Source organism: Leptopilina boulardi, unplaced genomic scaffold (assembly GCF_019393585.1).
Source record: "Leptopilina boulardi isolate dan_hultmark-lab unplaced genomic scaffold, ZJU_Lbou_2.1 LbouV2_38, whole genome shotgun sequence".
Classification (NCBI taxonomy): Eukaryota; Metazoa; Arthropoda; class Insecta; order Hymenoptera; family Figitidae; genus Leptopilina; species Leptopilina boulardi.
Genome location: NW_026137951.1, coordinates 790,116 through 814,807, shown reverse-complemented (window position 1 = coordinate 814,807; position 24,692 = coordinate 790,116). Strand labels below are relative to the sequence as shown.

Genomic DNA, 24,692 nt, shown 5'->3' with positions numbered 1-24,692 from the left:
GTTCGACCGTTGTGCATTGCTACAGGCAATGCATTTCAATACATCTTCAAATCCACCCCCCACCTTCATCTCTCTCTTTCTCTCAATCTCTCCTAAACTCGGTGTGGCTTAAGTGATTCCGAATTACCGTGCAAATGACTGTTTCATATTCATTACACAGTTGTTCTATTAGGGTAGGTTCAAAATTTGCGGTATGCTGCCGTTTAGATAAAAGTTCTTTCAAGTTTCTCATATTACGCTGGTGAAAAAAAAATTGTGTTTGCAACAAAATTATTTGCACACCTAATCAAAAATTTACTACTAGCGCAGTACTGACAAGTAATGGCGCAGTACTGGCATCCAGAATTGGCGTAACTTTGGGATATGATAACATTTTACCAGTATTGGCTACCAGAGTTGGCACCAGTACTGGCAGTTTTGTAATTTCTTGTACACGAAAAGAAAGCTTTAACTGTAACAGAGATAAGTTTCACTGCAATAATGAAATCTCTGCTTCAGGTAATACTTTTTTGGTATAATTAGGGAAAAGTGTCTGAAATTTTTAGTAACCCAACACAAATTAAATATTAATTAAAATTGGTCAACTAACTAATTAATATTTTATTATATAAAATCAAAGTTCTGAGAAAAAAAGTATACGTAATTATAATATTTCTTTAAGATGTAGTGTTCTTGACATTTTGTATTATTAAAATAAGGAAATCAACATACGGAGTCACCAACACATAGAAGAAAAGCAATAAACACTTTTCACGTCTGTGAGGTACCGATCTTGAATCTAACCCAAAGAGGCGAGCTGGTACCGCCGCGAAGAATACATTGGAAAATATATCTATATAAAGGGAGACCTTTCACTTCAAAGGCAGTCCCAAATTATACACACGAAGTTCGTCATAGCAAGTGTTAGATACAGTTTCCAAAATTATCATATTTCTCAGTGGTTACGTGCGGTAATAAAAATCTTAACGAGCAAGAAGATCCAATCTTAGGAGGTCAATACAACAGGTGCCAATTGAAGACTCCTCAATATAAACATCTTAAAGGTAACCATACCAAATATTCAAACAAGGATTTATTTGATTGTACAAATTGTTAAGAACATTTTACATTTTTTAAAATAAATAATTTTTGTATTATATTAAATCATTCATTTAATAAACCTCTTCCCAACTTAGTTAATTTAACTAAATTAAATTGAGGAAATTAGAATGGGGAACAATTATAAGTTCAGATTAGTTAAAATTAATATTTATTTAAAATCTGATATAACAACATATATATTTGCATCAAAATGAAGTTTTGAAAAACTTTTTTAAGAAACTAAAGGTTGTTTTTTGATTTTTAACAAGTGTTGTCAAGAAAATTTTTATTTAAAAAAATATAAATTTTTTATAAACAAATTTATTTATTTTTAGTTTGATCGTTTAAAATTTTTTTTTTGGTTTATTGCATATCTGAAAACAATAAGAAAATCTTGGATAATGTTGTCGAATTGGTTCCAATCAAAAATTTTGGTTACTACAAAAAAAAACAATTTTGGTAACACAACAAAAAATAGTTTTGATAAATCAAATGGTCTTTTGTTGTTCAAACCAACTGGTTACGTTCAAAAATATTTAAATTGAACAATTATATAAATTAAACGTTAAATTGATAATAAATAAATAATAAATTAAAAAAAAAATTTTTCAAAAGAAATGACGAATTACAGATTCAAATCACGAATTTTTCAGACTCTGATTGTTGAGGTTACAATTTACTAAAAGAGTTGAATGAATGACTTAGGTGTGGATAAAAAGAGAAAGAATAAAAGGAGAAGCTGACAGAGAAACATGCCTAGAAGTAAACAAGACAGACTGCTCACTTTATATGCTAATTCGAAAAGAAGCAGAAGCGTGAAATACATTCACTTGTTAACCTCATGAACCTTTTTCCACTTTACATGACATTTTGTCCCGCGAAATAGTAGTAAGCATTTGAAATAAAAAAGAAAAGAAAAAAAGAAAATACTTGCCATTTCTATAGTCGAATAAAAAGCGAGAAAATGGAAATTCGATTTTATATTGTTCTATAATGAATCTTGGAATTTAAAAATTTATATTATAAATATTTCCCTTTGAAATTTAATTCATTGACTTGATTTCATGCGTTAGTAATATGATTCGCAAAATAGAGAGAGAGAATTCAATACTCAAAGTGAACGAGTTTTATTATATATGGAATAATTGACCATTTTAAATACCCCCCAAGAATATTTTTGATATTAAAACGCGAATAATAAACCTATAGAGGAGACGAATTTTGAAAGCCAATAGCCAATTTATCGAGTATCCTCTGATATATTAAAAGTTAAATACACAAAATTGATAATTCTACTGCGTTTTATTAACTCAAATGTGTAGATATATTTAATACACTTTTCACGATGCAATTTATGTTTTAATATGATTGAGTTTTAATTTATTAATTTTTCAAATAACTACACAATATATTTTTGTATTAAATAAAAAGTTTCTTGACATTTTTTCCCTCGTCAAATAATTCTCTTAATTAAATTAATTTTCGAATAATTTCATTTTTTGAATTAAATAAAAATTTTTAGCTAAAGAAATCTTAATTTTATAAATTGAAAGTAAAAGGTTTTTTTAGAGAAAAAATTTCGATAGTAATTTTTTCTTTTTTTTGTGATTTATATTTTGTGTATTTTTTATAAAATGTGTTTTTTTTTCTTTTTGCAGCTTCAATTCGAGGGGGAAGGTGTTTGTTGCGGAGCTGCTCCTGGAGGAGAACTTGTATTGCTGAGCGCAGTTCAATGTATGTTAATTTTTTTTAACTGTTCTCTAAATGTGCATTAGTAAAAATTTTCACTAATTTGAATTAGCGACTCACTTTTTGCTTTTTAGTTAAATTTTCCTAATTCGATGGTAAATAAATTTTTTTATACTAGTAATTAGTTTGAATTAGTAAAATTTAACTCATATTTATTAAGGACAAATTTTTTTTACTATTACTTTTCGAATTTGTAAATTTTAACTAATTCAAAAGCAAAAAGTGAGTCACTAATTCAAATTAGATAAAATTGTTACTAATTCAAACTAAGTAAATATTTTCTGTTCTAAAATTATGATATTAATGACTACAACTAATTTATTTTTGACATTATTGCTTTGAGTGGAATTAATAACCGTTGCTAAAAATATACTCAACAATATAATATGTCCAGGTACCGTTAAAATATAATGAACATAATAAATTAATAATAAAATTTTTTTTTATAAAAAATTTATAGTCAAGTGGTCGAGTAGCAGAAAAATTCATCTGTTTGGAGGAGAGAGTATGCTGTCATCGTATCTCCGACACGCTTAAAAAAACTGTAGTGGTAAGTTTTTTTTTCTTCTGAATTTTTTCTTCAAAAATAAAGAATCGAAACCTATCTTACTTTTTAAATCTGAATTAATAAAAATTTTTACTAATTTGAATAAGTGATTCACTTTTTGCTTTTGAACTAGTTAAATTTTACAAATTCGATAGTAAATTTTTTCTTTTACTAATTAATTAGTTAAATTTTACTAATTCTATAGTAGAATTTTTTCTTTTTACTAATTAATTAGTTAAATTTTACAAATTCTAAAACAGGAAATGAGTCACTAAATCAAATTAGTTAAAATTTTTACTAATTCAGATTTAGAGAGTAATTGACGGAAATCTTAAATAATTTAGCAAATGTATGTATAATTTTATTTAATTTTTATTTTTTCAGTTTATTCCCATGTAATAAACTGAACGACAGGAAGGATGTGGAAGAAGAAAAGCGGCCCCTGCATGCTACCAATTATTCGAAAATAATTTTTTTTTTTTAAATATTTTTTTGTGGCTGGTAGCATAACTCCCGGTCTCCTGCAGATGTGCAATAAGGGAGGGATCTCCGTGGAGTGGTCCAAGAAGAAAATTTGCAACGTGGGATTCGCCGACCGATGAGTCATTTTTTAATTTGTTTTTACAGTTCAGGAGTAGATTTTTCTTTTCGTTTTTAAATACAGCTTTAGGTAGGGAAATCGTGGTTATTTTGTTTTGTTAGAATTTTATATTTCTTTTTTTGGTATTTTTTTTTGTATATTTGCCTATAATAAACCCATTATTTTCAGTTGAATCACCGTGGTGAGTAATAATTTTTTCATTTATTATTTAATTGTATTCTTTTTCAGGAGAGTGTAAAAAATGGTTATTTTTATTTTTTTTAATGTTATTCATGGTGCGCCAGAAGGAGGTTTAAATAAAAATGAGTTGGCACTTAAAAATTCTTTTTGATTATGGTTCTTAAATAAATAAAAACCATTTTTCAATAGGTTTTAAAATCAACTTACGTGCAAAAATTAAAAAAAATTGAGTTTTAAATATATAAAAATAGTGTTTTATGAGGAACCAGAATTAATTTAATGTATACTTATATGCGTAAAGATAATAGATGTTTTAGATTTGGGTTCATATAAATTTATTAACATTGAAGTTATTTTTTTGTTTCGTTTTTATATTTATGCATTAAGAGTGTCGAACGGTATCTGAAATTCTTTAGCAAGAAGAGAGTTTTAATTATCGCACTCAACGTGAAATAGTATTGATTATATAAATTTTATAAATTATATAATTATAAATTTCCTAAATTCAAAAGACGGTACGAATCCATCGAAAAACATGGTTGCAAAACAAAAAGTAGAAAAGTAATCTAATAACAGCTGCGAATTTGTGCGCCCTGCATGCTGCTGCCATCTGACGGCGGCAGGAGGTAATGAACCTGTCATTATATTACTTTTCGTTTTGCAATCGTGTTTTTGTATGGATTCGCATAATCTTTCGGATTTACGAAATTTATATAAGATAAGAATCGTTTTTTTTATATAAAAACTAATTTTTTTTTAAATCGGGCACGTAAACTGATTTTAAAAACTATTGAGAAATGTTTTTTATTCATCTAAGAAACATAATCAAAAAGAATTTTTAAGTGCCAATTCATTTTTATTTAAATCACCTTCTGGCGCACCGTGTATTGCGGTAGTTAAAAATTATTTTGATTTTTTTCAAAATTAAAATTGATTTTTTTTGGGGTGTTTAATTTTTTTTTCCATCAATAAACAGTCATATTGTTTCGTGTATTTTCCAAGGAAATTTAATAAAATTTCCAATGGGCTTTCCATCAATTTTTTTTTTATAAAATTCGATGGCAATTTTATGGAAACTTGATGGAATTTCTATGGAAATTCTACAGAATTTTGAAATAGAATTTCATTTGAAAATTTCTGGGGCTACTTTACTGGGGAATTTTTTTACTGGGCGTTATTTATATTTCTTTTTGAGAAATCATGATACCTTTAAACTGCTTTATCCATGCAATCTAAATGTTTCACAAGCTTTTGAAACCTTGGGAATTGCTGGTTCCGTGGGCATTTTCTGAAAAAGTAGAACACGAATCTTGTCTAACTCTTTGCAACTTGGCGGGAATATAGTTTACATCGATTTTTTAAAGTAGAGGCAATCTCTCTTCTCGAGATTTAGTATAGCACAAGTTATTCTGCTAGTAGCAGGAACTCGCACGGGGTGGTAACTCCATTAAATTCTTTGAGCGTAAAACTGTGTAATGCCATTAAGATAAAAAATATACCACCACCATCCCTCGAGAGAAAAAGAGAGAGAGAGAGTGTATCTTTTTTTTTCTCTGTCTGGTTTAGCTTCGTTTTGCCTTGAGAAAGAGACTATTTTACATGGCAATGTTGTTGTTGCTTGAAAGTAAGCTTGGCAACTCGAAAAACTTACGAGGTAGTTAAACAGATCTACCGTGGTCCAGGGTTAACTGCATCTACATCACAGTTTTCCTTTTTCGTTGCCTTTACCTCCCCTCCCCCCCCTATTCTTTTTCTTTAGCATCATCCCTCTTGCTTCGATATCCGTATACCGATCCTTGAATACCATAAAAGGATTTGCAAAGTAGTTGTGTATACTTGGGGGATTCACTACGGAAAAAATAATCGTAACTCACAATGTTAATGCGCATCAGAAGAGATTTCGTAAATGTATTATAATAATAAAATGTACAAAATTTTTTATTATTATTGCGCGACTGTAAAAATTATAATTTCATTCAGAAGAAATTTTCTTCTCGATTTTGAAATAAATTTAATTCAACTATAACGAACACTTTAGAATATTAATTTTTATGGCAAATTTCCTGTTAGAAATTAATCCTTAGATTACTTTTATTTGGAACCTATCTAAAGTTTTGTTTTTATTTTTGCAGTAGGTGAAGTCAATTTCAGTCAGACAGAATAAGTTAAAATTTTTCTAAACTTACAATATTAGTGGAACTAATAAAAATAATTTTTTTCTCAGACTACAACGAAAAAAATTTTATCTGCAATAGTGAAAAGTTTCATTAGAATAGTGAAAATTTTAATTAAAACTTTTGCTATTTTAGTGAAATATTTCACTGTTCCAGGGGAATTTTTTTTTCTATGTAAAAATACAAAATTCTTGTGATTTTGATATTAGTAGTAAAAGCGAGTTGCACTCAGACGAAATGTTCTAAATTCTCGTAATATTTGTACCAATATAAAAAAACAGTTTAAAAGTTTTGAATTTTTTGTCTCGATAGTATAAAAAACTATTTCAGTAGTAAAAGACACTTTAGGTCAGACAGAATCGTTTTTTTTATCAAAAGCAAAAGAAATATTTAGTTAGATAAAATATAAAAATTTTCAAATTCTTGTAAGATTTTTAATTTAACAATATCAAAATATTATTTATTTATTTTATTAATATCATTATTATTTATTGTTTTTATTTGTTTAATATTTTTAAATTAGTAATTTTTTGTCTCAGTAGTAAAAAAATATTTCAGTAGTATAAGTCAGTCAACGTTAGGAATTCTTGTAATTTTGTTATTTTCTACATTGAAGGAAAATTTATTTGATTCAAATAATAAATTACTTCACTGTTATCAAATAAATATCACAATAATTAAAGTAGTAATTAACTCTCTAAATCTGAATTAGTAAAAATGTTTACTAATTTAAATTAGTGACTCACTTTTTGCTTTAGAATTAGTTAAATTTTACTAATTGTTAGTAAAAGTTACTAATAATTAGTAAAATTTTACTAATTGAAAGGCAAAAAGTGAATCACTAATTCAAATTAGTAAACTTTTTTACTAATTCAGATTTAGAGAGAAAGTTTTTGTTCAATAAATAAATATAATAATAAATTTTAGTAAAGGGCAAATTTTTGTTGGGGACTAGAATATTTAATATTATCATTATTATTATAATTTATTATTAAATAAATATTTATTTCTATTAAATGATTATTATTTGACTCAATTAAATGGTATTTGTTTCAAATACAGAAATTATTGGTTTAAACACAGTTTATTTAATTCAAACAAAATTTATTTGGTCCAAGTAAATATTTATTTGACAACAGTCAAGTAACCCATTATTTGAATTAAATACATTTTTTTTCTGTGTATAGTAATTACTGTAATTTTTATATAAATAGTAAAAAAAAACAATTTTATAATTAGTAGTTAAAGACAATTTCTGTCAGACGAAGCATAAAATAATTTCAATTTTAAGTAGTGAAAGTAAGTTTCAAACAGGCAAATTATTTCCAATTCTTCGCAAGTTTCTACAATTTAGAAATCTGGTAAAATCAGTAGTAAAATACGATTTTAGTCAGACATGATTTTTTTCTTATCCTACGAACTTAGAATCAATGGAGAAAAAAAATTCGCCAGTATTTATTATCGCAGAGGTGAAAATACTTTCTTTTGTTTAATTATTTTTATTAATTCTCATAAAACTAAATTAAAATTTAACTAATTAGCTACTTATAAAAAAAGAAGATTATTTTTTCAATTTTCTTTCATTTCAAAAAAAGAAAACTCTTTATTTTTTGTATTTGCAATGAGAAACTAATTAACACTGTGAAATATAATTAAACTTCTTATCATAGAAAGATTCTTTTCATATCCACGAAGCGCGTCACGTATTTTTTAAGCAGAAAATGTTTAATCTATTAAAAAAAACAAAAAAAAACAAGAGACACCCAGGGGTGTCGTTTCGCGCAGCCGGTGGCTGAAGATTCTCCATTAAAATGCTATAAATATTCTAATTTCATGGGCTTGCGTTGCGCTATTGTAGCAGTTTCAAAAATCAACACCACGTGATCCTTGTCATTTCAGTAACAAAAAAAAAAAAAAAAAAAAGACAATTACACTAGAAGAATTTATGTGAAACAACATTCTTGTGTAATAGGGGAAGAGGGCAGCCCGTTCAAATTCATTGATTTTCAGGGACTGGCTTTAAAAAAGATGAAATCGCGTGAGCGCGTGTGTAGGTAAAATGTAGAGACCGTGACATTGGGGCGAGGGTTCGAGGAACGAAAAAGGGTTACAGACAAGTGAAGAGTGAAATTGTACGAGCTGAGTGAGATGGAAACACACAGAAAAGAGGGATTTTTAAGACAAGCCATTGAGGTTTCAAGAGACGAAGGTGATACGTGTGCGCAAGCATTGATCGTATATTTTTTTTTTTGCCTTCTGATTTTTCTTCCTCGTCCACGGAGAAAGTATTATTATTCACATGTTTTTACTTTTCCTAATGAAATGATTTTTTTTTTCTAATTTTTTAATTGTAAATATTTTTTATTTACTATTATTATTGTAATTTTTTATCAAGCAGTATTTTAATTACTGTAATTTTTCGTTACTATTATTTTTATTACATTTCTTTTTATTAATAGTATTTTAATAATTTAATTTTTTAATTATACTATTATTATAATTTGTTATTAGTTGTAGGTGAAAATAAAATTGAACTCTATTTTCGGGAATAAATTTTGAAGCATAATGCTTGTCTGGTTGTAACGCGCGATGGTTCTCGAATCGACCTTTGAATTTCCATTTCGATAACTGCCACTAAACACGCTAGAACAAGATGAATAATGTTTTGCGGTCTCGTTGTCAGGACACGCCAGAACACGGCGGGATAGGGTTCAAAAGCTAAACCGGTGACAGTTACAATATTCACCTACCCCCTCACCATTCGCCTTTCATGGGTTGGAAACCGGATCTTCACAGTGCACTCGAGGATGGACAACGGGTGACCTCTATTAAAGCCTGTGGCGGTACCAGGTAGCCACTGGCATTCTCTCTCTCTCTCTCTCTCTCTCTCTCTCTCTCTCTCTCTGGATGCGGTAGTTGGCTCGGCTACACGATATATGATTGTACAACGTGGTACAGAACACGAGAGGAGAGTGAACTCTCCCTTATATATACATATAGAGGAACGTGAGAGTCGAGAGATGATCAAAGGCTGTCTGCATGTCAAATGGAGGCTGACCTCTCAGTTACAGTGATGGCTGACCAACTCAGATCATCTACCACCATCACTATTATATATCTTTAGTCAACCCTTCTGTTTCTATCTCCACTATATGCTGTCATTGCTTTCTCTTCATTGCTCTCCCTTTCTCTCTCTTACTCTCTCTCTCTCTCTCTCTCTGTCTCGCAATCCATTGCAGAAAACCGCACGTCTCACCGCTGCTCGTAATTCCTTCTCTAGGGCATAATTCAATTTTCACTATTGTAGATCCACCACCATCACTACTACTACTACTACTCCAAGCTCTGCTTTAATCAATCTCCCGCAATACCTTTTAGAACACTCATATTCTTGTATATAGAAAATTTTATATTTTATTTTCAAAAATTTTTATGCAATATTTCTTTATCATTTCTAATTTAGTCAGACTTTTCGAATTATTGATTAGTGAAACTGAGATAAATATTATTTTCATGGAAAAAAATTTATTGTGTCAACCACAAACTTCAATTCTAAAATAGACAAATTGTAAAAACTGTATACTCATAGAAAATTAAAAGGCATTAAAATAAGCTGCAACGCTTATTATTTTAATACAATTTTACCCAGGTGAAACGATTCTACGGAAATCACTCCACGGAAATTCCATACGGAATTCTGCAAAAATTCTATACGGAATTCCGCAAAATTTTGAAAGTATTCCTTTCGTAATTTTGCGAATTTTTTTGGAAGAATTCCATACAGAATTGCACAAAATTTTCAATAAAATTCCACAACTTTATTTTTTGCTGATTTTTTTGTGATTTTAAAATAACTGCTGCTACTATAACGAAAACTAGTTGACAATGATGTTCCTGGTGAATATAATATAGAATTTATGATAGATTAATTAATATCTAGTCGAACTTATTTGAGAGGTCAATAAAACGTTTCCCAAAAGAAATTTACTATTTTTCAGTCAACTAACTAACGGTAGTTGAATTTCTCGACTAATTTTTTTCAGTGTATCCACCAGCAGTTATTTTAAAATTACAAAAAAAATCAGTAAAAAATACACTCAATAAAAAAACTAGTAGATTTGACTACTTTTTAACTACCCTGCATAGTTCAATAGGTCCTTAACTGAATTTAAAAAGTTGTATGGACTATTAAAAAGTAGTTAAAAGAACTAAGAATTTAGTTGGGTCAAGGAGATTTTGTAATTGTTCTAATTTTTGAAGTTGATTTAACTACTTTTGTTAAGTACAATTAACTACTAATTCTTAACTCCATAAAAAATAGTTAAATTGACTACATGCACATAGTTAAAATATCCAAAAAAGTAGTTACTTTTACTACTTTCAAGTCAGTTAACTAAAGGTAGTTGAGGATTTCGGCTAAATTTTTTTCAGTGTACAGTTGTGAAATTCTAACAAAAATTTTGTGCAATTCTGTATAGAGATTATGTGTGTAATTCTTATAAAAAATTCGCAAAATTACAAAAGAACTTCTTTCAAAAATTTTGCGGAAATTTTTGCGGAATTCCGTGTGGAATTTCCGTGGAGTAGTTTCCGTAGAATCGTTTCACCTGGGTAATCCATTTTGGCATTAAAATAAGCTAAATTGGATTAAAATAATAAGCGTTGCAGCTTATTTTAAAACCTTATAATTTTCTGTGCTGTAAACCGATTTGTGTATTTCCCAAAATTAGCTGTTTTGTGGAGAGTACAACTGCAATTTGTAACACAAGAAATTTTTTTTTCCGTATTATTTGATTCAAATAATAATTATTTGATTCAAATAATAATTATTTGATACAAATAAATATTTATTTAATAATAAAGTAATGTGGAAATGGAACCATTGCTAAAATCTTGGAAACCATTAATTTTTTAATTTTCAATCATTGCTAAAATCTTGGCAGCCATGGGAAATTTAAAAAAAGTTTTTTGATTTTGAATCATTGCTAAAATCTGAGAAATCATGGGAAAATAATTTTTTTATTTTTACGAATTACCATTGCTAAAATTATGCGAAACTTTTGGAAATTTTTTAAAAATTAATTTTTCCATGGTTCACAAGATTTTTTGCAACGCGTTCAAGTTCTTAAAATTAAAAAATTAATTTTTCTAATTGTTTCCAAGATTTTAGAAATGGCCCATAATCTGTATTATTAAAAAAAAAATAATTTTCCCATATTTTTTTCCACGATTTTAGCAAATGCTCCAAAATGAGTAAAATTAAAAAATTATTTTTCCATTGTTTCTAAAATTTTAGCAATGCTCCAAAATCAGTAAAATTAAAAAATTATTTTCCCATTGTTTCTAAAATTTTAGCAATGCTCCAAAATGAGTAAAATTAAAAAATTCTTTTTCCCATTATTTCTAAAATTTTAGCAATGCTCCAAAATCAGTAAAATTAAAAAATTATTTTCCAATGTTTCCATATTTTCACACGGGAGATTATTTAAACGAAATAAATTTTTTTTTTCCCTCTGTATTATAAACAGTTTAATAACAAATAGTTTAACCGGAAAAATTCAAAATATTACAGAAAAATTATTTAACTGATAAAACTGTTTATAAATTCCATAAAGTTTTTTCTAAAATTAAAATTACAATTGCAAAAATAAAAAAAAATAAAAAAAACTACAAAATTGATAAACAATTTTTTTTCTGGTTTTAACACATTGTGTTAACAAAAGGAAAAACGTTAATTAACCTACGTTTTAATTTAAATTGTCGGAAACTCTTGAAAATGCAAAAAAAAAAAAAAAATGCTTCAAATTGCAAAGTCTTTTTTTACACACACGAAGGCAAAATGGTTCTCTCTCTCTCTCTCTCTCTCTTCGACATCAGGGGGTAGGGGGTTCTTTTTTTGCACAACATAAAACTCACAAGGCTTCCAATTGCGGCTTTCGTTTTGTACCTATCTCGCGTGAGTTACAATTTCCCCGCGCTATTTTGCCTGGAAGCACGTACGCCTTCTACCGAGCATGTAAAATACGTACGTGTGGGCGCTCGTAAAGTATACGAAATTGGTTTGCGATACGCAAAATACGATATATCTGCATTTTCTAAGGAGAGAGAGAGAGAGAGAACTTTTTTTACCTTTTTGGAGAGAAAATTCTTTAAATGTTATTGAATTATTTTCTCCTGCCGTATGCGAAAAGAAAATCTCTCTTGAAATAAGATATAGAAATAAAATTAAATAAACGCTTTGAAAAGATTTTTCGAATTACATTCGGACACATAAATCGATACTTTATAAGGCGAAAAATTAGATTTTAAATTTTTTCTTCTTAAAACCATTTTTTTTTATTTTGGTAAAAATGTGTTACAAAAATTTTAAAACATTTTGTTTGACTGAAAAATTCTTACACGGAAAAAAAGTATCATTGATTCAAGCAAATCATTTACTAATTTTCTTATTTACTTAAAATTTTCTTGCATTTAGAAAAATATTGAATAAAATATGAACAAGTAAATGGGTTTTTTGTAAGTTCTCTTGATACAATTTTTGTCCACTAATTTTTAAATTAAAAAAATGACGGATAAAAAAATTAAATTCAAATTTAGTTAAAACTGGGGTTGCTGATCGATCAAATAATTTTTTTCGAATATACATATATGATGGTATATAAATTTCTATCGACAATTTGGAAGGAATTATACATGACATTGTAACTAAATAAAAATACGAGAAAATAAAAAAAAAAAAGTAATATTAAAAATTTTTGTAAATCGTGCATTTACTTTATGTCAAAATATATAGCATGTATCATATGCTTATTCTGTTCGTTTATATTGCCAACACAAATGCATATAGTGAGCACACGTGACACTCTATACTCGTTGGATGAAATGTTGAACTTTGCTATTATAACGCAGCGTGACTAATTCGACGCTTTATGGTTGCACTGCTAATGTCAAAGAGCTCGAGGCCATTGACACGCTTCGCGCCCATAAACACAAAATGTTGAGAGCTTTTAATTTCTTTGCAACGTTCGCGCTATGCAAATTTACGTGACACTAAAAAACTCTTGTGTGTATATATTTTTTTTTTTTATTATTTTTTATAGTAATTTATTTTTACGAAGTATGTAATGACACACACGTGGAGTTGAGACATTTTTTTTTTTTTTTATTTTTTATTCGGGAGGAGTAATTTTTTTTTCAAAACATAGTAAGAATAATTGTAATAATTTTAAAAGTATAGTAAAAAAAAATTTGGTAATTTTAAATAATAATTATGGCAGTTAATTGTAATTTCAAATTTAATCGAATATTGTGGTACTATATTACAAGAATTCAAAACGTTTCGTCTGACTAATACTTACACTGAGAAAAAAGGTTTGAGCTGACAACCAAATATTTCATTCAATATATGTGCAACTAAAATTTTTTGGTTGACACAACTAAACTTTAGTTGACAACAACCAAAGTTTGTTTCAGACGACTAAATAAGAAAATGAAAAAGAATTTGGTAGTCTCAACCAAACTTTGGTTGATGTCAACTAAAGTTTAGTTGTGTCAACCAAAAAATTTTAGTTACACATATATTAAATGAAATATTTGGTTGTCAGCTCAAACCTTTTTTCTCAGTGTACTTTTTCTACTAGATACAAAATTACAAAGAATTTAATAAAATTCGAACAAAGAAAAAAAATTCAAATTAACATTTGGTTATTTCGAACAAAAATTTGGTTATTAGCAATAAATTTATTTGGTTAATTCAACGATTGTTTCAAACAATTTTTTTCTGAGTAAATAATTTTCCTTTTTATGAACTAAATATTAATTTTCAATTTGGTAATAATTTTATTCTATTTATAAATTTTTCTAATAATTGCTAAATAATAAATAATAAATAAAATAATAAATAGTAAAGGTTTACAATTATATACATTACTTACCCTTTGAGGGACTCCCATTCTGGATCGATTATGTTTCGGCGAACTTTGTGTTTGACCCTGTTTTTCTTTTTTATGTGTTTTCAATCCTCGCAAAAGTCTCGAGAACGTCGTCTTCTTTTTACTTGTATTTTGCCCTTGTTCTGAAAAAAAATAATTATTATTAGAAAATACGAACAAATAAAATTAGAAAATAGATAAATAGTTAAAAAAAAAGATTTTTATTTGAAAAAAAAAATTATATAATTGGGAAAAAAATAATTGCAATTGTAAATATTTATTTTACAATGCGAATACAAGCAATCTCAGGAATAATTGAATGAATCGAGGTTAACCACGACATGGCTATCCATTAACGGATAATACAGGTATTCCGTTAGTTACACCCCACTTCCCATTCTTCGCTTACTATATTGGTATTAGTGTCAATGGATTTGTTCATTAGACACAATAGTGACACTACATGATATGTTAATTACTATTGTAGATTTTGAATAATGAAAGGAAATATATTTTTCTAAATTAAAAATTAAAAAAAATTCTTTTTTTTTTTTTGATAAAATGTATTAAATATAGTTCTTAGATTCATTTGGTTATTTAATATCTAAATTAATAATAAAAGCGTCCATAAATCAGAGAGGTTTGACGTAGTTGTTGTGTATGGATAACAATTGTGGTCGATGGAATACCTCATTAGGACAATTCAGAATTGTGTAATTAGTAAATGCACTATCGCCATGGCACTGTGGATAAAACAATCTGTCAATGAAGTCACTGTATTGTGAAATTGTTTCATGAATAGTTTTTGAATCTATTTTTGAAAAATAATTTACTATTATTATTATTATTATTATTTAATCTTGTCAGACGCAAGAATAATTTCTTTTTACCTAAATTTATTTTTCTATTCTCTCAATTTTAATTAGTAAATTTTTTTTTTTAACTATTTTGAAATAGTGACTCACTTTTTGTATTAGTAAAATTTAACTAATAGTAAAAAAAAATTTTTACAATCAAATTAGTAAAATTTAACTAATTTAAAAGTAAAAAGTAACTAATTTAAATTAGTTAAAATTTTTAGTAATTCAGATATCGAATTAGTAAAATTTAACTAATTTAAAAGCAAAAAGTAACTAATTTAAATTAGTTAAAATTTTTACTAATTCAGATATTAAATTAGTAAAATTTTACTAATTTAAAAGCAAAAAGTAACTAATTTAAATTAGTTAAAATTTTTACTAATTCAGATATTAAATTAGTAAAATTTTACTAATTTAAAAGCAAAAAGTAACTAATTTAAATTAGTTAAAAATTTTACTAATTCAGATATCAAATTAGTAAAATTTAACTAATTTAAAAGCAAAAAGTAACTAATTTAAATTAGTTAAAAATTTTACTAATTCAGATATCAAATTAGTAAAATTTAACTAATTTAAATTAGTTAAAATTTTTACTAATTCAGATATTAAATTAGTAAAATTTAACTAATTTAAAAGCAAAAAGTAACTAATTTAAATTAGTTAAAATTTTAACTAATTCATTTTTTGAGAGTAAGTAGAGAAAAAGGACAAAAATGAACTAATTTAGTTTTTTCTTTTTTTAAATTGATATATTATAAAATTTTTTCAGAAAAAATCTTTTTAGAAAAAACACTGTTTAGTCGGAGAAAAATAAACTATTTTAGTTTTTTTTTGTTATCAAAAAATTGATACTGAAAAAATTGTCATCGAAAAAATTAAATAATAACAAAAATGCAATTTCTGCATTAAATTCAAAGTTTTGTAAGAGTTAGTAGAGAGAGAGAGAGGGTGAATTCAAGAAAATCAAGTGGTACATATATAAATTTTACGCTAACCATTCGGAGATATATTTATGATTGAATGCCCATGGAGTTTGAAATATAGGAATCGCTGTTTCTCCACCCCAAGTATTTTATCGTATTGAACTTGAGAGAGAGAGAGAGAGAGAGGGAGACACAAGAACACGTACAAAATTATATTTTCCTCGTCTCTTTTTCTCGTTTTTTTTTTTTTTTTTTTTTTAACTATATAGGCAAAACCAAATCCAAGACAAGCAACTATTATTCGCAAAAGGTTCATATGTATTTTTCTATACTTGAAAGAGAGAAAGAGAGAGAAAGCTGAATCGGTATATATATATATATATAGGAAGAGACTCTCGGGATTGCGGTGCCGGTATGTCGTCCCAGTAATATCGAAAATATATTGCCGAGCTGTAACCACAAGTCATGTTCAATCGAATGAATCGTATATGGAACAAAAATAAACCTGCCTACCATCGAAATGGATAGGAATCGCACGTCACAAGAAAGAGAGAGACAGAGAGAGAGAGAGAGAGAGAGAGTCCACTCACATAAGTAGAATACCACACATGAAATCGCGATGCTTCATTAAACTTTCAGGGGTTTGTGAAAAAGCTGCGGAAATAATCCTGTCACTTTACTTACATTAATATGGAATATATATATATATTTTTTTTTATGATCGTATTTGACAATTTTACTTTTCGATTCATAAAAAATATAACCGTTGATTCAATATGCTATAAACAAGCAAGAAATTTATGGGATAAATTTTTTTTTTTTTTTTTTTTGAACAGTAAAGTAAACGTAGTACCATTTTTTTTTTAAATATTAAACAATTTCATAAAAATTCAATATTAATTTACCTCGTATACCCGGGCTAAACAAACTAAAATTCTCTCTTTCTCTCTCTCTCTCTATCTTCAATTGAAACTGTTTTCAAACAAATTTATAATCTCTATATTGCTGACCTTAATTGCTTCGCAAATCAAATCAAGAGTATGAATATTTAGAAGTGATTAAAAGCTGACGGTTTTAAAAAACCAACGGAGCCTTTAAACTGAAAATTTATCGAAAACAAAATATAGCAGCAATAATAATATTATTATTATTATTATTATTAATAAAAAGAAAAAAATAAATAAAGGAGTCTTATTTATATAAAAAATAAATAAAGTCAAAAAAATGAAATGTTTTAGAATTTTGAATTTACGGGTCAATGATTTTTAGTTATAAAAAAAAAAAAAAATTGTAACCATTTTTTTGATTTGGACTCTTCAATAATTGTTGTAAAGAAAAAAAAAGTGATTATTAATAGTTTCTTTTGGAATTACAATGTTGGTAAATGAAAGTGCATGATGGAGAGAAATAAAATGGGAAGTCAGGAAAAAAGGACAACGTGTAACAGGGAACAGAAATAAAAAAAAAAAAAAATAGAAAAACTCTAGGTAAAAGGTGGAAAAAGGGAAAATAGTTGGAAAAGAAAGAAACGTTTCAGAAAATAGGAACAAATGTTTCCTTCTACTATACATATATATATATATATATATATATATATATATATATATCGAGAACAGGAAAATTCACTCAGTGTTACGCACCTTTTAAGAGAGTACACGAATTTTAATTATATTTAATTAAATCCAGTCAGGTTTTTCATGCTTTTACTTAGTAAAATTTATATTTATAAATTTTTGATAAAAATTAATTTCTAAAAATTAATTTTTTTTTCTACCGTATATATGAAATGAAATATTTTTTTTAATTCAAAAAAATGACAGAGTGATAAAAATATAGTTTTCCCCCCAACCAAAAAAAAAAAAAAAGAGTAATGGGCACATATATTTAAGAAATGCCAGAAATTTTCAGAGAAGGAAAAATTTTTCTAGCGGTCCTCGGGTTCTCTTGAATGATTCTCGGCATGATACTGGGGCGAGTAAACATTGAATAAGTAGTTCTACACAAGAGGTGAAACACTTGCAGTATATATACATATATATATATATATATATACAGTGAAAAGAGGAAAGAAAAGTGGAAAAAGTAAAGGAGGAAAGGAAAAGTAAAATAGAAATGGAAGAAAATGCAGAAAAATAGTTGCACACACACTCGTGAGACAAATACGGCGCCAGACTTGGTTACATTTACACCTCGCTGAATTTGTGACACTCTTCTGAATTTTTTTTTCTTTTGTTAATTTTCTTTTTTTTACCTCCCCCCCTCTCTCTTTATTTTTCTCTCTCCCCTTTTTGGCTCTTCTTCTCTCTCTTAAGCTTGAAAATTCATACCACGAAGCAACAAATTATAAAAAAAAAAATTTTTTTTATCTTTTTCGTTTTCTCGTTCGCCGAAATAAAGAATTTACTTCAATGCACGAAAAAAATGAATTTAAAGTAATTTTTACTATATTTTCAAAGTAAAACCGAAATTTCTGGCAACTTTTGCCTTTGGAAATATATAGTAAAAATTACTCTGGAAATAGTAGAGGAATATTTGCCATGAGTAGACATTTTTTAAAAAGTGTTTTTTCCAAACTTTTTTTTAATTTGTACACAGAAAATTAAAAGGCATTAAAATAATCTGCAACGCTTCTTATTTTAATTCCATTTTGCTTATTTTAATCCATTTTGGTATTAAAATAAGCAAAATTGGATTAAAATAAGAAGCGTTGTAGCTTATTTTAATGCCTTTTAATTTTCTGTGTAGTCATGAGTGGTCTACCCTGAAAAAATCATTTTAAAACTTATAAAAATTTATTATATATCCCACAATATAAATATTTATATTGAATAATTATTTATTTAAAATAATTTTTAATGAAAATACTAATATAGAAAAAAGAAAATTATTTGCATCAACTAGTAAAGAAAAAGAGAATTAAATTTATCAAATATCTAAAGAACAAGAGAAAGAAAAGAAAAATTTTTTTTTCCTTCATGAACACATAATTTGCATGAAAGATATATTTTTTTTTTTTGAAAGTAGATGTGCCATTAACATAAACATTGTTCACGCATTCGAAGACAAAATGAGATTTCTTATATTATGAAAATCTTGACTCTCAAAAGCGTTGCAAGGAGCGTGAATAAAGAAGCTATATTAAAATCCTATGGCGTGCTCTCTTTTTTTTTTAACATTCTTTACCTTGAAAGAACATGGACTTTTTTCGCCCCTTGTAATTTCTTCACTTTCTCGTACTTTTTCATTTTCTTTTTTTTTTTTTTTTGTTCAAGAAGTTTCTTTTTTAACCGCATTAAGTGAGAATCTCACTAGCTTCCTGAAAATACGATTTCAATTTTAAATTTCCGTAAATTTTGTAAAACGTTTTACAATTGAAGTACAAAATTCTGCAAGAGATTGTGAAATGTATTCTTTTCTTAATGCGTGTGTAATGTAATTTTTCGTTATGTTTCTTTTTCAATTATAATGTTTTTTTTATTTTCCCTTTTTTCGATTTATTAAAACAGCATTTTTTTTTGTAATATATTCTATTTTCCACTTTTTTTTATATTACATTCGCAATATATTATATATAATATAATAGATTTATTTTTTAAATTGTTTTTATTTCTACGCTTTTCCTGTACTTTTTTCCTATACTTATTTTTCTTTTTTTGCTTATAAGAGAAAATATTTTTTTTTTCTACTTTTTTTTCTATCCTTAAGAGAATGTTTCTATCTTCTGACAAACTCAACTTTTTTTTCCCCCCTTTTATTTCATTATTATATTTCTCTCTCTTGTTCAATTATTTATTAGACTTTTTTTTTATTTGGTGCGTATAATTTTTTTTTTATTCTATGTTGAAAAAAAAAAAATTTATTTCACGTTATATATAAAATTTTAATCTCAAAGAAAAATGGAGAAAATTCTAAGCGTAGAATATTTCTCTCTATAATTCTGGATTCTTTTGACTTTTCTCTGGAAGGATCTATATATATGGAAGGGGGGGGGGAGGATTTTTCTTGATCCTTTGAAAGTATATTTGTTAATTCCTCATTCAATTGCACGTGTAGCATTATGCAAGCTGAATATAGAGAAGCTGAGAGAGAAAAAAAAGAGATAGAGAAAGAGAAAGAGAGAGAGGGGGGTGGGAAGGAGTATTGCGTTGAAGAGAATCTCCGCTTTTTAAGAGTTTGAAAAAGGGGGTTTTGACGATGTAGCAAGCGCGTCACACCTTGTGTGTGGTGTCGCCATAGTAACTAGTGTGTGCCGTCAAACCAAAGGCGTGACAAATAGGGAAGAATAGACAATGACGAGGCTCTCGTTGAGACTCTCCAAAAACCAAAAGTAAGTTTCTCCGGTGCATACGATACCATCCACGTGCATGCCTTGGAGTCGTTCCAACTTTCACACCCCCCCCCACACTACCAGTTTTACTTCCCCCTCCCTCCGACTTTACCCAGAATGCATCCCTTCTAAAGTGTATTTCACATATAACCCGTTGATACACCGCCTCCAGCCAAATGGTTTAGATTAACTTACATATATATACTTCCCCGGTTTTCGTGTTTACTACTTCTCTTAAAGTTCGGATTTACAATGTCATTTGGCTAATAGAATGACTTCAAACTAAAATTCAAGAATATTTTTCTTTTTTCTTTTAATGAATTTTCAAATTTGTTGATTTTTATTTTAAATTTTATTTATTAAAAATTAATTTCATTTTTTCAGTTTAAATATTTTAATATTAATATTAAATATTTTAATTATTATTTACTATTTTGACTAATTCTTAGATTACTATAATAATTAGTTGCTAATTGCTAATTACTAATTACTTGTTACTAGTTACTTGTTACTAGTTACTTGTTACTAGTTACTTGTTACTAGTTACTTGTTACTAGTTACTTGTTACTAGTTACTTGTTACTAGTTACTTGTTACTAGTTACTTGTTACTAGGATCTAGTTACTAATTACTAATTTTAATTGCTATTAAAAGTAAATTAAAATTTTATTCCAAGTCAGTTTCAGTAAATTGTTGTAAATCAGTAGTGAAGGTTAATTACAGTCAGACCCCATAATTTCTCTGTCAGTAAAATAAAATGTAATTTCGTTTACAAAAAACGTTTAAAATTATCATTATTTTTTTAAATTAGTAGCAAAAGGCAGTTTATTATTATCAATCAGACAATATTAATTAATAGTCAATTAATCAGTAGTTAAAGTAAATTTCAGTCAGACGGTAAAAAATAAGTTATTGTGATTTTTTTATCAGTAGTAAAAGTCACATTCAGTCAGACTTTTCATTGCTAGTTTTTTTACAGGTAGTAAGGGTATATTTTTAGTCAGACAGGCTGTAAAGTTGATATTTGTGGTGAATGTTCGTTTTAGTCAGACATTTTTCTCCATTTTTTTTAGTAAATCAGTAGTAAAGGTCAGTTTCGGTCAGACGACTTCTTGTATTTATTTTTTAATTTCTGTAGTGAAATTAAAATAAACTATACTACTTTTCATATTGTACTTATTTTGGTATCAGTAGTAAAAGCTATTTTTATTCTGCCAGCACGATTTTTTGTTAATTTGCCTTCAGTATTGTAATACACTGAAAAAAAATTATTTGATTCAAATACTCGATTACTTGACTATTGTCAAATAAATATTTACTTGAACCAAATAATTTTTATTCGAATTAAATAAATTGAATTTGAACCAATAATTTTTGTATTTTAAACAAATACCATTTAATTGATTTAAATAATAATTATTTAATACAAATAAATATTTATTTGATAATAGTCAAATAACCAATTATTTGAATCAAATAAATAAATTCTGTCAGAAATTTAAAATTTTATTTTTGTCTATTTAAAGCTTATTTTAAAATTCATGTAATTTTTTTTATCAGTAGTAAAATTGTTTTCAGTCAGACAGTACGGTTAAAAATTCTTGTGAATTTTATATCAGTAGTAAAAGTCACGTTCAGTCAGACATCGGTTAAATTCTCGTGCTTTTAGTTTTTGGAGGAAAAGTGTAAGAGTTTCCTATTTTCTTGTCAGTGGTATCAAAAAATTTAATTTCCTTATGATTATAAAGAATTTATCACTAATTTCGATATCAGTAGTAAAGGTCAAATTCTGTCAGACATAGTAATTTTTTTAATTTATTCTATATCTGTATATAGTGTTTTAAAATATATATATATATTTTTTCTTAGTAGTAAAATTAATTTTACTTCAATGAAAATTTTTCGTTAATTAATCAGTAACAGTAGTAAAAGTCACTTTTAGTCAGACGTTTCTTAATTGTAATTTTAGTTCCAGTAGTAAAAGTCATTCTCAGTCAGACGTTTTAAACTGTTTATTTATACATATTGTAGAAATGTATTATTTAAAATTCCCTACCAAAAAAATTGACAGAGTTCACAACTGGCGCGGTGCTGCTACCAGTATCGCGCCAGTACTGGCAATATTGGCGTAGTATTGCGACAGTAGTTAATTTTTTATTAAAAAAAAGGAAATTAGAAATTAAGAATTTTGACTGTTGAGAAATGATAAAAGAATAAAACAATACAAAACACGTTGACGTGTGTCTCACAACACGAATACCAACTTGGAAATATTTCCCGGAAAGTGCCCCCTGGAGGTTCTATCAGAATTCCGCCGGAACTTCCAACTTAATTCCATCCGAATTCCATAGGAGTTCCAAATAATTTCCGATGGGATTCCGATGGAGTTCCGACGGAATTAGGACTCTAAAAATTTTTTGAAAAAAATTAATCGGAATTCCGTCAGAATTCCGTTGGAATCCCATCGGAAATTCTTTGGAACTCCGATGAAATTCCGACGGAATTACGTTAAAAGTTCCGGCGGAATTCTGATAGAACTTCCAGAGGGCACTTTCCGGGGAATCTTTCCAAGTGGGTACAGTCATAATAAAAGAGGCTATACTTAAGCGATCCTGAAATTCTGATATAGTCGCGAGAGAGATGGAGAGTATTCCATGTATGCAAAACAGTCGCAATTAAGTCAAGGTGATTTGCATAAGTGTATTGTTTAATGGCAGATGAGCAGATGGGCAAGAGAATATATATATATACAAGGGGTATGGGAAAGAGAGAGAGAGAGAGAGAGAGAGAGAGAGAGAGAGAGAGAGAGAAGGACCGGTGATGAGTTCGCGATAATTCGATTGCATTCCAATGGCTTTGGTCCGATGGGAAACAACCGAACGTTATCTAACTCGATATAGTCCCTAGTTTGTTCGTTTATTCGGTGTAGTTACTTTACTTTTCAAATTACTGGAAACGGTGCTCCAAAAGTCTATGCATACAATTACCTTTCAAGAGATGAACTCAACTTATTATATATTTATATATACAGTTTGCCACCAAAATACTAATTGTACAGTTAGACCTCAAACTTTTAATCCTTAGCAAAAAAAAAAAAAATTCTTCTAAAATCTACACTGAAAAAAGTATAATTGATTTAAGAAAATTATTTACTTGTCCGTATTCGATCTAATACGAAAAAAAATCTTCATCTTGAACAGCGATAAGTTTTACTAAAATAGAGAAAGTTTTCTTTATTTTAGATAAATATATAGCTGATACAGATAAAGATTTTTTTCCAATAATTTTCTTAATTCAAGAAAATTTACTTTAAATTAGTAAAATTATCTTTGATCAAGAAAATAGTAAATACCGATAAATAAATGTGTAATAATATTACAATAATTACAATTTTACAATAATGTTAGAATCTATTGTAATAATATAACAATAGATGGAATAGTATATTTAGATAATTAATTTAATTATATTAAATCAAGTTAACTTTTTAAATATTTAATTAAAGTACTATTAAATGAATCTGGTGCTTTTTGTCCAAAATTGGAATTTTCGTGTAATTATGTTTCTTATCTTTAATCGCGTGAATCTTCACTTGTTGAAAGTAAATTACTTTTCATAAATTTGAAGGATTTATTTAAAAGTTACATTTTGGTAACTTCTGGAATATTTCATTTTTCTTATAGAATAGAAAGAGTTTCCAAATTCAGGTACAATTTGAATAAGTAAAATTTTAATTGTTTTAGTCGAAAAGCTGAACAATTGGATACTCGGGTAAAGCATCTCAATAGAAGAGCTGCGAAGAGTTTTAATGACCGTCATAAATCTCATCTCAATTCTACTCTCTCTCTCTCTCTCTTTCTCTCTCAGAGAAATGAACGTTCTGAATTCGTGTACGACCACTACTCTAATTTACGAAAGATCGACGTTCCAACTTTTCCAAGAGAAATATATGAGAGAACAGTTGTTTTCCATATATAACAATTGTCGAGTTTAACACACATACACCATCCGGGATGCTAGATTAGTTAATAAAAGTAATAAAGAACAATTTTGAAATTAAATAAAAAAATGGATTTTTAATCTTAAAAAAAGAATTTTGAAAAAGTGGGAAAAAATTAAATAGGTTCATTTAGAAGAAAATTGTTAATCAATAATAATATCTATTATTATATTAATGGAGACATTACGAAATTCCTGACAGAAATGATTATTTAAAGAAAAAAAAAACGATAGAAAAAGAGAAATGGCAATTTCAATTAATTAAGAAGTCGAATTTTCTTTTTAACGAAATTTCAAGTCGTAATTAAATTCTTCCAGATTG

The 24,692-nt window shown here is 27.4% G+C and overlaps 1 protein-coding gene and 1 long non-coding RNA gene across 5 annotated transcripts in view; one reads left to right on the top strand and one right to left on the bottom strand.

Moving 5' to 3' along the window:
• LOC127288225 (uncharacterized) overlaps nt 1-2,932 on the top strand; it is a 72,105-nt gene extending 69,173 nt beyond the window's left edge. Inside the window, exon 6 of the long non-coding RNA XR_007844005.1 lies at nt 2,739-2,932. This is a non-coding gene — a long non-coding RNA (uncharacterized LOC127288225). The remainder of the gene's footprint in view (nt 1-2,738) is intronic.
• Nucleotides 1-24,692, bottom strand: part of LOC127288222 (SAM and SH3 domain-containing protein 1-like) — a 315,893-nt gene that overhangs the window by 31,855 nt on the left and 259,346 nt on the right. For all 4 annotated transcript variants that reach the window (XM_051315559.1, XM_051315560.1, XM_051315561.1 and 1 more), the window contains exon 5: nt 14,266-14,405. In XM_051315559.1, coding sequence (XP_051171516.1) covers nt 14,266-14,405 — 140 coding nt within the window. The remainder of the gene's footprint in view (nt 1-14,265; nt 14,406-24,692) is intronic.